The sequence below is a fragment of the Haemaphysalis longicornis genome, unplaced genomic scaffold, assembly GCF_048455015.1.
Source record: "Haemaphysalis longicornis isolate Haplotype H1 unplaced genomic scaffold, Haemaphysalis longicornis Haplotype H1 scaffold_12, whole genome shotgun sequence".
Classification (NCBI taxonomy): domain Eukaryota; kingdom Metazoa; phylum Arthropoda; class Arachnida; order Ixodida; family Ixodidae; genus Haemaphysalis; species Haemaphysalis longicornis.
In genome coordinates, this window is record NW_027526225.1 from 85,041,546 (window position 1) to 85,056,492 (window position 14,947).

The 14,947-nt window shown below is 47.4% G+C and overlaps 1 protein-coding gene across 1 annotated transcript in view; it reads right to left on the reverse strand.

Moving 5' to 3' along the window:
- Nucleotides 1-976: 976 nt before the first annotated feature.
- LOC144162910 (uncharacterized) overlaps nt 977-14,947 on the reverse strand; it is a 36,839-nt gene continuing 22,868 nt past the window's right edge. Inside the window, exons 8-10 of the mRNA XM_077693630.1 lie at nt 11,984-12,108; nt 8,611-9,900; nt 977-3,863 (exon numbers count right to left, since the gene is read on the reverse strand). Of these exons, the coding sequence (XP_077549756.1) occupies nt 3,297-3,863; nt 8,611-9,900; nt 11,984-12,108 (1,982 nt within the window). The 3' untranslated portion in view covers nt 977-3,296. The remainder of the gene's footprint in view (nt 3,864-8,610; nt 9,901-11,983; nt 12,109-14,947) is intronic.

The following is a 14,947-nucleotide window of genomic DNA, read 5'->3' on the forward strand; positions in this document are numbered from 1 at the left end:
AACAGAATGGGATCTACGCTACCAGTGCGATTTCGGTAGTGTGACAGATCTAAGATGATGAACTTGAGTTCACATCCACTCCCTGTCCAGCTCCATGCAACTGTGAGACCCTGTTGACTTTCAGCGAGGCTTCAAAATGCAGATGGACAACGAATTCTCACATAAACACATCCGCAAATTCCATCTTATGAGCATCGCTCGCAATGTACTTTGAGCTGGTGTGACTGCTGCCAAAAACGCGACAAATGCTTCCCCGCAATACACTTACGCTATCAGGGCAAAACTAACTGCAGCTTACGCGGAAGAAATAAAAGGACTAACTTTTTTTTTTAAGGAAAATGAGAGGAAGGGAGAGGAAGGCAGGCAGAAAGAATTGCAGTACTGCACACCAGCAACGTAGTGTTGGCCCTCCTGAATGTTTCCCTTGACACAAAACCATGTCACCAAATGACCATGCAATATAGACCCCACATACACAGCACAGACCCCACACTGCGCGAGCGATGGTGTTTCTGCATCCTTGATGGCCATCACAACAAAACCAAGTCCAGCAAGCAAAAATGCTGTCAAACAAAACTGCTCTGTCTCTCGCAGAAAACGGCCATGTGATTTCACCGTCACCAGTTTTAATAAACGAAAAAGAGAAAAATATGGTAAAGCTAAACAATTAAATCTTTATTGGAAGACTTCATACACAAACGTTTGAAATCAAAAACCTGTTTGGTTTATGTGGAACGTGTACGAGAATTAAGTATGCACCTGGATGCTGGGAATGTTGTTCCCCTAAAAAAAAAACTAGCAAGTACAAAATACCGCAAATGCATGTGCTGCAGATAAAAAGGTCCCCCCCTGCTTAGGAAAGAGTACCTACCACAACAGGTAAAGCCTCTTGTCAAAAAGGAATGCTGGGAAAGTAAAAATGCGACAATAGGTATCATGATATTACCCTTCTTGCCCTGTTCTCAAACTCACTTCCTTTTGCTCTACCCTGTGAAGCTTTTGCATTGGAATGGTCTCAAAAATATATACATAAATGCACAAGTTTCCTCTATAGGAGAGCAAGACCCAGTTTCTGTTGACACGCCGACAATACAAACAGGAAGTTGAAGTAAAAGTTAACCGGGAAGAAGAGCCTGCCCTGAAAGAGTGCGGCCTTTGAATGTGTTTCCCTCTGCCCGTTTGAGGACTGGCATGATTGTCAACACGCGCCTTCACATATCGCTTTTACTTCAGCTCGTATTGTTCGGCCCTTTTATCCCTTGACATGTGTCCAACACTGGATTCGCTGACTTTGATGATGATTTCACTCAACAGTGTCATGAAGAGAGAGAGAAAAAAAAACCGATGACGAGTCTTGTCCCTTGACAGCTCAGAAATCACAGCAGTAGGGAATAGCAGGGAATGAAAAACAAATGACTAAGATATTGTCTCCTCACAACTAGAAACTTGTCAGGGCAAATTATGACATTATAAGACTAGTCAGTGTTACGAGAGAGGAACAATGAGCTGGGTACAGTAAGCAAGCTCCTGGTTCTCATACATTCACTCTAATTGGACTGTGTGTGGGCAATGGTTTTTGTACGTGACGAAATTCCGCAGCGTCCTTGTGACTTTTGCTAGTAGGTACAACACGAAGCTTCTGTTGACCGCTCGCATTCATCCCATTCAGGCTGGCTGCCAAGATGTATGAAGGCCCAGACGCAAAGCAGATTTGCGAGCCAAAGGCACCCCAGATAGGAAACCAATGCAATGACCAGCCTTCGGAGCAGTTCGTGCGAGCAACTAAAAGAACGAAGATGACGACAGGTTGCAGCTCATTGCAGTACACAGAACGCCAGCGGACTAGAGAACTAATAAATCAAATCACCCATATTCGCATGAGTGTACGCCCTTTAGCTTACTTCCAATCAAGAGTGTTTCCATTTTTTTTTACTAAGACCGAAAATGGCCAACTTTTTTCCTCATTTTTCTATACGAATCAACTTTCTGGTTTCATCAGTTGGCAGACACCTAGTTGTGTAGTTAGATAAGACAGCGAAACATTTCGCCTATGCAGTTGGCCCATTTCACACCTCAAGACGATCTTACACTACAAGATGTGCTGTGGTCGAGAGCTACACATTTGCCTCGAATGTTTAAACATGCACCAAAATTCCACGCCCCCGTGCAGTCAAATCTGCCGCTTTCATTGGAAAAAGATACCCTTTGTTCCCAAATCAAGCTCGCAGTTTCACGCCATGTCCGGCACCAAAACATCTCAGCCCCTGAATCAAAGTAGAAAGTCAGCAAAGACACTTCTGCATTGTTTTGTTGTTGCTGTTGTTGTTGTTGTGTGTGGAAGTGAGTAGCACTGTAAAATATGGAATCAAACTTAAACTATTTTAGGAAATTGTGCAAGAAAACTTCTTCCCCATTGTTTCTGCAACATTGCACACAAAAACAGGCAAGCCATAAGAAATGAACTCTCTATACATTCTCTACATCAATTTCAATGAGTAAAAAAAGCCTGCTTGGCTTGAACAACGCAACAATAGATAAATTAACTATGATTCTTGGCAGTATGAACATTGCTTCGGTGATAAAACTGATTAACAGTGTATCAAACGCCTGAACATAGGCGTCAACATGAGAAAGGCCCACGAAGCCGACAAAACTTTGGCCCTTTCGTTACACCACTTCAGTTTAGTGGCTTTGAGCTTCCATTAAAAACAAGTCGCCAACACCAACTTCAATTTTTTTGTGTTGTCCCCTCAAGCCACCCAAAAGTGCCACAAGTCGGAACAGCAGCCAATGCCTCGGCTTTCACGAACTCAAGTTGTTGTCCAAGTAAAAGCAGCCGAGGCCAGTGGCGCATCTACAGTGACGCATTGCCGAAATCAAATGCTTCTCACAAATCACCCGTTGAATCATCACCTTCATCATCATCACCAAAAGTGACACTTCCGTCGCACAAATTTGTCCCTGCTCAACGCATTTGCATCACCACAGAGTAAATGACGCATTGCTGAAATCAAATTCTGATCACAAATCATCCGTCAAATCATCACCTTCATCACCTTCATCACCTTCACCAAAAGTGACACTTCTGTCCCACAATTCGTCTCCACTCAAAGCATTCGCATCACCACAGAGTAAATGACGCATTGCTGAAATCAAATGCCGATCACAAATCATCCGTCAAATCATCACCTTCATCACCTTCACCAAAAGTGACACTTCTGTCCCACAATTCGTCTCCACTCAAAGCATTCGCATCACCACAGAGTAAATGACGCATTGCTGAAATCAAATGCCGATCACAAATCATCCGTCGAACCATCACCTTCATCATCTTCACCAAAAGTGACACTTCCGTCCCACAATTCGTCTCCACTCAACGCATTCGCATCACCACACAGTAAATCATCTCCGCTGGATTCATCTGGGTCGCCTGACGGATCACCGTCGAAGTCATCGTCGAAGGAAATCTCAAAGTCCTCTTCCGGGTACATCGTATTCAACAGTGTATCGTATGACCCATCTCCGCTGGAATCATCCGGCGAATCTAACGGATCATCGTCGAAGTCATAGTCGAAGAGAACCTCGGATTCCTCCGTCGGCTCTTTTTCCGGAGGCGGACCGGGGACGCTGCCGGGCTTCTCGGTGATGATGGCGTTCTCCAGCCACGGCTGCGAGACGAGTTCCTCGAAGGCGCAAAGCTGCCAGAGGCGGCCCACGGCTGACACCACCAGGTAGTGGTACTTCTTGGAGCGGTAACTGTGGCACCGGATGTTCACCTCCTGAACACCGGTCCAGCGGCACAGCAGGCCCCGCACCGTGTCTGGCTGGCCCCGAACCTTTTCCAGGAAGCGGGTGTTGTGACTCTGGGGGAAACGGCAACAAAAAGTTGCGAGATTAGGACAGCGCGTGTCTTCAGAGGCCATGAAAAAAAAAATGCAATTTTGTTCAATTTGAACGAACTGGTCTCTGATAAATGAGTCAGTTCCATTCCAGCCGCAAACACCGTTTTTTCAACTGATAAAATGGAACTAATATTGAAAAACTTGCACGTTTCGCGCTGCTGTGACATAATATGGGAGGGAATGACGTACAGTCTTGTCTCATTAATATGGGCACCCCGCAATGTGGACGGAATTTTCGGCGACCGGTCTCTCGCCATGCAATTCTGCCTTGTTGATATAGAAACTTGCAGTTCGGACTATGGATGGCAATTCTGGGGACGAAATCGGCAAATACAGACATTATTGCCTCGTTATTACGGAGACAGGTCCACAAAGCAAAAAATAAAAAAAGTGTATGGTGATACTAAGAGGCCCTAGCGCGTGTAGCAAGTCGACAGACCACCACAGTATGTATATGATATGCGGATTTGTCACATAAGTAGTCTTGATTCTGTGCTATAAAAAAGAAACGTATGAGCGGGCTACCTGCTTATAGGACACCACATTACTCTTCACAATGGGTGCATTTTAAATTAAAATTACAGTTGAATCTCGCTACAACGAAATTGACGGGACGTGCAAAAAATTTCGCTAGAATTCGTTGAGGCAAAATCTGCCCCGACAAAGCACGGAAGGGGAAGAAAAATAGCCCCGGATATTTCCGCATCATTGGCAGCGTAACTGAATGTTTAGAAAAAGGAGTGACGCGCAGTAACGTCGGGTTTATTCAGACAACAAACATACCAATGATTACCTGTTTTTTTACCAGCACGCAAAGAGCGTGATACTGAGGAGGAGGGGAGAGGTGAAGAAATGCAGGCACAAAGACTATTGCTGTACAACAAGGCGTGTCCACCGAGCTGATTACTTGCAGATAGCTGATAGGCGGTTGGAAGAACCCCTCTCGCTTGTGGCAGGAACTGCGCCATTATCTTATCCTCTGACTAGGCACGACAGCAACTGACCTTGGCGGGCAAGCCACGTGCGGTGTCATTTAAAGCGACCGCGCGCTTTCGACTAAGATAGGATGATGCGGGATAAAGACTAAACACGAAAACATTATTTTTGCTTTTAACTTTGCTGAATTGTAGAAGGAAAACTGCAAGGACAGCTGCTCACAGCAGCAGAGCACATTTGCGCAATTTCAACTGGATACGGATTGGCTATAGCTCTGGCTTGGCGAACCGGTGCTGTGCCTCGTGCAGATATAGCCAGCCACATCGTTATCACCAGCAAACAATGGCGTCCACCTATGAGTTTGTTCATGGAGGAAAGAAAAGGTTCTTTCCTCCATGGTTTTTGCTTTGGGTGGCAGTGTGGGCGCACCACGCATGTTTTCGGTGAAACGAAGCATCCTGAATGTATAAGAAGTTACAGATAGCTGGCGCTATGCTTTTTTATTGTAAAATAATTGTTCAAACGCAGCCAAAATCGTCAAAAATTTCGCTGAAGCGAAAGCAAGCCAGACAAATGGTTCGTTGTGGCAAGCACTTTGTTGCATTGACTTCTATGGCTGGCTGACGGGGAATTGGAAATATTTCGTTGAGGCGAAAATTTCGTTGAAGCGGACTTCGTTGTAGCGGGATGAGACTGTACTCGGTTGTGCTCTCTATTGATAATTACTTCATGGGTGTTTGGAAGAGTCAAAATTGTTTTGACTCTTCCGTTCCTGGCATAGCACGAGGCATAGCACGTCCCTCGTTCCTGCTGCTGTACGAGGGTTCCTCTCACTGCCGGCAAGCCAGCGCAAGCCTCTGCCCCGTGGCAGAGAGGAATCCTTAGAGTTGTGTCGCTCGTATGCACGCCCCCTTCTGTCAAGTGCCCCCTAGTCTCCTCCACGCCCCGCCATGTACTATAAGTCTATATTATTCTCCGTGTGTCCTTGCGTGTTCTCTTCCTGCGTTTCGTGTATGTTCCTACAATCTCTCTGCTGTCATTTTTTTGTCTCTGTTGTCGTCTTTTCGTTTGTTTGTTTTCTTTCCAATCCCTGTCTATTTATTCAACGCGTTTTCGCTCCCTCCACCCACTCAGTGGCGGGCTAGCAGGCGCACCTGCGTAAGGGTCTCTACCTTTCTGCCTAGCCGTGCACGCCCCTGGGTGGGCACACTGACTTTGCAAATAAAATTATTATTATTATTATTATTATTATTATTGTTTGTTCAGTTACCCTATTTTCAGATGCACAAAACACAGATTGCAATGTTTGGTTCAGTTTTCTGCCAGGAAAGGAAATGCGGAGGTAATGACGCCCCGTTTGTACAGAAGCACCATCAAAAAGGCGTTTCAGATTGGCAAGACCATTCAAAAATGGTCTTTCATCCTATAGCTGTGGAGCCGGAACATCTGAAAACTCGAATGCATCCGCCAACGATGTGCAGAACAACTAAATGACAATAAAAACTGGCACCGACCAAGGATGTTTAAATTCCAAAAAAAAGCCGTTTCGGCTCCCGTATGGGTGCCTTGTTCACAATAAAAAGTGGCGCCGAAAGTGATCCGGTTACGTTTGCTTCGAGATGTGACGTAGGCACCGTGCGTACACGTGGGGGAAGTTGCTGTCATTGCGATTAAGTGTGTGCTCCGTGGTCGGGATGGTCAGGGATTCAAGATAAAGCCGAGAGGTGCAATTCTTCTCTTTTCCGATTATTTTTGCATTGGCCCAATCTATTTCATGGTGAGTTGCTTCTGCGTGCTCGGCTAGAGCGTAAGAAGACACGTTCTTCTTTCTTACGTCGTACATGTGCTGCTTGAGCCTTTGTTGAAAATTTCCTGTCTCGCCGACATAGCTTCGGTCGCAATCTGCACAGGGAATGCTGTAGACAACGCCTGGGAACTTTTCCTCTGTGAGCTTGTCCTTCACGTTCACCAGGGAGTGCTGTAACTTTTGAGTTGGCACATGCGCTACCTGTACACTGTAGGACAGTAGGAGCGCAGAACACGCACCAAGTGCTCGCTAATGCCAGGAACATACGGTATCGGAGCACGACGATTGGGACGCATGTTGCCGGACAGCGCAGGACGTTCTAGCTGACGTTCCACGGAGCACACAAATGACTCAGGGTAGCCACTTGCAAAGAGGTCCCGATGCACGTGCTGTATGTCGGTGGCGACATCTTCTGGTTTCTTGCAAACCCTGTTCGCACGGCTTACAAGCGAGGTGATTACAGACCGTTTGTGGGAGGCAGGGTTCACAGACTTAAAAAGCAGGTAGCGACCCGTATGGGTGCTCTTTCTGTACACGCTGAACGTCAAGGATTTTTCTTCGCGCTTTACCAGGACGTCCAGAAACGGAAGCTCGCCGTGCTGCTCCTCCTCTACGGTAAACCTGATTGCGTCATCCATGCTGTTCAGGTGCGCTGTGAATGCAGTCAGTGCCTCCTCTTTGATCACGCTGAAGCAATCGTCTACGTAACGTAGAAAGGTTTTAGGCGCAGGACGGAACGAATTCAGTGCACGTTGCTCAAGCGCCTCCATCATAAAATTTGCGGCTGTGACTGACACGGCTGCACCCATCGCTGTCCCGTGTATCTGCTTGTAGAACGTGCGCTCAAAAGTGAAGTACGTGTTCTCGAGGCAGAAACTCAGGAGCCGCCGCAAATCCGGGACTTCAATAGGCGTGCGCTCTGGCAGAGCTGCGTCTCTTTCGAGGGCTGCGACGCATGCGTCAACTGCCAAGTCCGTTGGTATACTCGTGAACAGGGACTGGATGTCAAAAGACACCAGAATGTCGCCATCTTCCAGGGCGATGTCCCGTACCTTGTCTATGAAGTCTCCAGAGTGAAGAACGTGCGTTGCGCTGTTCCCTACAAGTGGTCGCAGACCGCGATGCAGGTACCCGGACAGCTTGTGGAGGTGGGATAGAGTGTAATCCACGATGGGGCACATTGGTACTTCTGGCTTATGGATCTTGGGTAATCCGTAAAGGGCCGCCGCAGAACCGTTATGACACAGCAGGCGGTAGTAGAGAGACTTGTGGTGTGGCGGTACGCAACGAAATACGTCAGAGAGGAGCTTTTGGAAGTCCCGTTGCAGCAACTCACCATGAAATAGATTGGGCCAATGCAAAAATAATCGGAAAAGGGAAGAATTGCACCTCTCGGCTTTATCTTGAATCCCTGACAATCCAGACCACGGAGCACACACTTAATCGCAATGACGGCAACTTCCCCCACGTGTACGCACGTTGCCTACGTCACATCTTGAAGCAAACATCACCGGATCACTTTCACCCTACTTTTCATTGTGAACAAGGCACCCGTACGGGAGCCGAAACGTCTTTTTTGGATTTTAGACATTCTTGGTCGGTGCCAGTTTTTATTGTAATGTGTTTTCCTGACCAGACGGGTTTCCGTCCAACCCTCGATTTCAGAACAACTAAATGCTTTTGAGAGCAGTGCACATTGGATCTGTTGTATGGAAAACAACTGATGCATGTCGTTGGTTGCAACTGATTTGCTTGCTTTATGCAATACAAGGCTGCGACTTGAAAACACTCACACAAAGGTATTTATGCCTGGAGCGGTTAAATTCTCTCTCTCTCTCTTTCACATTCACTTCTTATCCACCTCGAACAACGATGACATCCGCGCCTTAAGCAATAAATGCTAAGCCTGCAGCAAAAAACTGGGCACTTTTAAAAAAGCTATCAAACAATCCCAGCAGTACTCACATTGATGCGGATGGGATCAGACTCCTGGACCTCCTGAGCCCAGTCATGATCAGCATCGCACGGCAGGCCAAAGCAGCAGACGTCCCGGGAGATGACCAGTTGGGAGTAGCAGTGCAGGGCAGCCAGTGTAAGTGTGTGCGCCTGACGGGAGTCCGAGCTGCACCCAGTGCACACTGAGAGCTCTGTGGGGGCAGCAGCGAGGTGGCGCAGAAACCCCGCCACATGGCAGCCCGCCGTCTTTTCAGCCAACTCGACACCGGAAGACGTCTCGTCTCTCGAAGACGCAGGCTCCTCTTCCAAACTTTTCCCGCCCAATGCGAATTCCTCAAATGTGCGTTTCAGACAAGATTTGCACACCCGAGAATCCCCCTTAGCGCCGTCTTGTAGCAGCTCTTCGCTCTGTGCCCATTTGCACAGCATGTCGAAAGCAACGTCCCCTGCCGAACCATCAGAGCAGTGGGTGTCGATCTTGGCAACCAACAGGCTGTGCGCGGGCGGCCTTTGCACCAACGAACCGTCACCCCGCTCCCTCAGGAGAAGCAACAGGTTCTCCGGGATGCACCACGGGAGACCCAAGCTGTTTTCCTCTCTCCACACGCTTGTAGAAGTCACAACATACCAGGCCGATGCCATCTCAAGCAGCGTGCTTTTTTTATCGCCCGAGCCCTGGTCAACTTGGCAAGCGGCCTCAACGTCGGCGAGGAACTGCTGCCGCATCGTTGCGACGAGCGCGCGGTATTGCTTTGCGACGAGCGTCTCCACGCTACTTTTGTCTTGCTTGCTCTTGTTGTACCGAGACACGCTGTTGATGACGCCCGTGACGACCTCCGCTTCGCTCTCGATGCCGTGCTGGTTCAAGATCTGCGACATCAGCCAGGTGTACGTGGACTTGGCCTTCTCCGCGGCTTCCTGGTGCTTCTGCCAGCCCGGGTACTCGAACAGTGCGCTGTGGAAGTCAGAGTTGGTGTACGTTACCGTACCGCTGCCGATGAGGGTCTTGTTCAGGCGGTACAGCTCGCCCAGGACCCTCGAAGACCGGTACATCGGTTTCACTCCCCGCTTGTTCATGAAGTCGGGGTACCAGTGCACCCTCTCAGACCGGCAGAGCGCTTCGGAGATGCCGGTCTTGGCGAAGTCTAGGCAGACCGAGATCTTCCGCGCGAGGGTGAGGCAGAAGGGGTCAAAGATGCCTCGAGCAAGCTGGTCGGCCCAGGCCAGGTGCGCATTTGACATGACACCGACGCTGTCGTTGAGGATGTACTTGCACAGAAACTGGATGATGTCCTCGTTCTGCGTAGATTCAGTGGCCAGAACAGCTCCGTGTTAGAAATTAACGCCGTTCAGAGGCTGACATCAAGCTGAGTGCAAGCAAGTGCGCCTTGACTTCTGAAGCTTAAAGGGGCCATGCAGACAAAGCACAAGTTTGGTTCGTTCGATAGATTGCCTCGTTAGAATCACACTGACACCACTTTTAATGCACACTTTGCTCAGATAAGCTGCATAATTAGGAAAAAAGGAGCCACTAGCTCACTTCCCGCAACATAATCTATGATGTCATATGCTTAGCTGTGCGATTGGCTGAGGCTGGCAAAAGAAAACGCAAATTAGGCAGGGCTTATAAGCTTGCCGAAGGAGCTATCTGCGCTTAAATGTGATGCATATTCATTTTAGAGCCATAAGAATGGCGGGGTAAACAATGAAGGTTACGAAAACACACGTAAACGTAAAAGCACCGATGCGCACTGCTGTTGGTACTGGGCGCACTATGCTTGCTTTAGCTGCACAGCAGCCTGCCGCTTTGGAGTTGTCTTACACGACACTGGCCAATTGGCGTAAGCGACGTTGTCTGTTTGTCGACCCTGTTTGTCGAGCCAACGCCGCCTGTATAAACATTGCCTGACGCGGTGCCCGCTTTCCAATGGGAAGGGTAGGGACACTTAGTTCAGCCACTCCACCGCTATGTGCCGCACGCCGGCGGACGCGCGGCACATAAAACCACATAGAACCACACTTCACTGCTCGCGAGTCACGAACACTGCACCCACTTCTACAGTGTGTATCTGTCAGCTTGCCTCGAAGGCGTCGGAGCGCCGCCTGGGGAACGCTAGACAAACTAAACTATTTTGCATAGTTTCCGAGAAGCGGCGCTGGCTGGCGCACATGAAAGCACGCAGGAAGGCTATGGAGCGGGAAAGGGTGGGAGAGAGCAACAGGAGAGTGGCTGTTTGGCCATTTTTTGCTCACGCGTTAGGCAATGTTTATACAGGCGGCGTTGGTCGAGCATACCCTATGTTTCACAAGGCGATCACTTTCTACCGTAACAAAAACAAGCCAGAAGCAAATACGGTCAAGAACAAAGCAACAGCGGACAACGGTCTGCGGCTGACTATCGTAGCGCCATCTGGGAGGACTGACAGTAAGCAAGGATGCAGAGCCTAATGATACACTGGAAGTTCGTTTGAATACCCGCCCTCATGACTTCATGGCAGATGTCACGAAAACACATGATTTGGGAGGAGAATTAAAATTTTAACGTAAGACTGAATAATTTCTCAGCAAAATGCGGCATCGTTTGCTGCCGGACAAGCGCTGGGGGCACTATAAAGCACGAAATCTTTCGAATAAAACAAACGTGTATTTTGTCTGCATGGCCTTAAGAAACCGAAAATGGTCAAGTCTGTTGCCATTTCTCAGCACCCTTATCACCAAGCTATTAAGGCAAAGCGTAAAGCGAATAGCACTACGCATTTTCACATTTCATAAAGTTTCGTGTTTCCAACACAGCAATGTGCCCTGATTTGTTGGCAGCACAGAAGACGAAAAGAAGCCATACTCAAAACCTTTCTAAAGTATGTGCGTGCTACAGCATGAAGAACACGACCGATATGTTACATATTCCAGCAGGATAGATTATGCCACTCCTTTCAAAGCTGCATGGTGTCGCCAGAAGAAGATGCTTCTTGGAAAATTAATTTGCTTCATAATATAAGTAGCTGAATGAAACGTTGGCCACTTGTAGGGTCTAACCTCTTCCTCCTAGATCTGTTTCTAGTTTTGCGGATGCTTCTTGGAAAATTAATTTGCTTCATAATATAAGTAGCTGAATGAAACGTTGGCCACTTGTAGGGTCTAACCTCTTCCTCCTAGATCTGTTCCTAGTTTTGCGGTATCTTGCCCGGGTACTGTACTGCAAGCCATACAAATGGAAAAATACACTCGCCCGTGCAAGCCCCTTCAAGGGCATTCAGCCAAGAACAGTGTGTCCCAACAAATTAGCCCTCTTGTGCCCTGTTACGAGTCGACTGTGTTCATTCCTGTCTTTTTTTATTTCCTGTCTTTTATTTCCGAAGTGTTCTGCAGAAAAAGCACTGACCAGGTCTCCGGTTGAAGGAGCCCCCACTGAAGTGTCGCTGAACGTCATGGGCTCCCTGTTTTCTCCCGGGAAGAAGAGGTCTTTCTCCCAGATCACAATGTACTCGTCTCCGTCGAGGTCCGACCCTGGACACCAGTGTTTGAAAGATGGACCAATTAAAAGCCATCGTTGCATGACTGCAGATTCTGAACAGAAGTGATTGCATAGGCACCGTGTTTTAAAGCTAGTTTCAAGAGAAATATTACAAAGAGAAACGGCGTTGACGCTTAAGAATAATGTGCATTAAGCAAAAGTGTCCAACCAATGTAAATGTTGTATAAAAGGGGCAGTGATGATAAAATACAACTTTGTTCAGTTTGAAAAAACTAGGCTTCGGTAGCTCACTCAGCTGCAGTCCAGCCATGTAAATAGTTTTTTAACCGAAAAAAAAAAAAAAAAAAAAACGCAATGAGTACCCTATTTTCGCACGTATAACCCACCCCTGCATATAATCCGCACCCCCACTTTTAGGCTGCCGGGAAAGAAAAAAAATTATCCTCGTGTATTGCCCGCACATTGATGCAGTAAAGGCTGCACCAAAGCTACTGCTCAAGCAACACATCGCATACTATGTAGACAGAAAAAGCGCATATTTAGCCAGTAGAATACCGTATTTATTCAAATCTAGGCCGGTAGTTTTTTTTTAAATAATGATATATCAAACTCCAGGGTCGGCTTGGATTCGAGGATTTTGAAACACGCGCCAATTTCCAAGTGAAATTGAGGGAAGTGGCGCACAGCTAGCACCACCCAGAAAAGAAAGCATTGTAGCCGTTACTAGACGAGCCAGTAGCCACTTAAGGGGCCATAGCTGGGGGCGATGCCGCCATTTTGAACTGTGCGGATAGTGGCCTGCGTGTGGTGTGGCATTTGGTTTTGACAGCGCAATGGCACCAAACAAGCGGTGCCATTATAGTGCCGCTTTTAAAAGAAAAGTTGTTTTAGCCGCGGAGTTGTCGTCGAACATTCAAGCCAGGTGGGACTTCGGCGTGGATGAAAAAAATGCCCGTCGTTGGAGGACGCAACGGGAGAGGATATTTGTGTGCGCCGCAACGAGGATGGCTAGCAGCGATGATGACTCAGAATGAGAACTGCATCTTCATGTTCAACAATAAATGTGTTTTATTTTTGTGAATGCTGACCTCGCCTTTTTGTTCGGCCTACACCGAGGTGAGTTTTTTTTTTTTTTTTTTTTTTGGCTTTGGACACTTGGGGGTCGGCTTAGAAACGGGGTTGGCCTAGATTCGAATAAATACGGTACACTGCTTGCAAGGTGAAAGTCACAATTCACTAATAAAATTCAGATGTTAGAGTGCACTTGTCCTGCTTTTTCTTGTCCATCCATGTATGTTTTGCGCAATCACTGCCATGGAAGGCTTAGTCAGTGTTACTGCGTAGGAGCCTCACGGCACAACGTGCATTGCCATGGCCATGAAGCTGCACAAAAGAAAACACCCCGCGTATTATCCACACTCCTACTTTGCCACTGAAATTTCAGCATTTTTGGTGCGGGTTATACGTGCAAAAATATGGTATTGAAAAACTTTCATATTTCGCGCTACATTGACGCGTTATGGGCTTGAGCGACATCATATGAGGCAACATTAAAAACAATTTTCAGTGTGTAAACTGCCATTAGCATTCAAGTGCTGCAGTCAAACTAATTCGTGACCCACGGGCTTAAAGAGCATTGTGTACCGATAAAGAAGGCTTTACAAATCCACAGAAATGTTCCTAACGGTTTGTTTGCTTGTTTTAGAAATATATTACTTGTTCCTAACGGTTTGTTTGCTTGTTTTAGAAATATATTACTTCTTTACTGAGATAAGAAATCAACCAGTTATGAATTTCGGTTTATCCAGTTTTCACTATAGATGGCGCTAGCCGTCCAGCAAGCAAGCATCAAATTCCTTTATTTCAGTACCGAAGTGACATATCTCCAGAATAAGCAAACTAGGCCATTTGGAACATTGATACGCATTAGTAAAGCTTTTCGTATTGGTGCACGATGATTTTTCGGCCCGTGGGTCCTGAGGTAGTACTTTCCATGGGAACATTAACTGGTGAGTCCCCCTAATCAAAACCACGACAACACTACTGTACAAGGACTACCAAACCACAGCTGTACCCTATGCCAGCAGTTACCTCTACAGCATCCATCCCTATATGAGCGCACTTGAAAAGCTGAACTAATGCTAGCTGTCAGCAAAATTTTTCCAAGTCCGTAATGTGTGGATCAAGGAAACTGGCGTGTCCTGTGCACTGGGCATTGGACTAGAGCAATAGTCAAGGTACTATCAACACATCTTTAGGACACAGTTCAAGCAAACACTGTTAGGTGCTTAGCTAGGTTGTCCCCAACTGTAGAGCACACAAGGCAACACAAGAAGCAATACAAATGGAGAATGCCATTGGCCTATCTGGGACAGGTTTCTGGGGGGGGGGGGACAAAGCAGCACTGAGTAGCACTACTATGTTTTGGCACACCGTTTAACCGTTCTAGCAGCAAGTGCAGGATCAATGCGATCCAAACAAAACAGGCTTTTTTGCCAGTCAGGTCGAATGCACATCTTTAGGATGCAAGGTTCCACTGAACCGGTGTCTTTGACACAAAATTAGTAGTGGCTTAACTCTGCTATGCCAGGATATACGTAGCGTGAGCTAAGGTTCAGCAATCCAGTCCAAGCCAGTCCAATCCAGTCCAGTCCAGTCCTGCATTTTTTTTTAACCTCCTTGGTCCAGTCACTGCTCCTCGCGCATGCTCAGCACAGCTCTTTACGAGCCACGCGAAATGGCTATCAAGCGGCTCCGGCGCAGCATCAGAGTTGGCTACTGCGCAATTGAGGCACACACCTAGGCACGCGCTGGCGCCAGTGTGTCTGCTGCGGCTATGACAGAACACAATCCACTTTAATCCAATCCAAT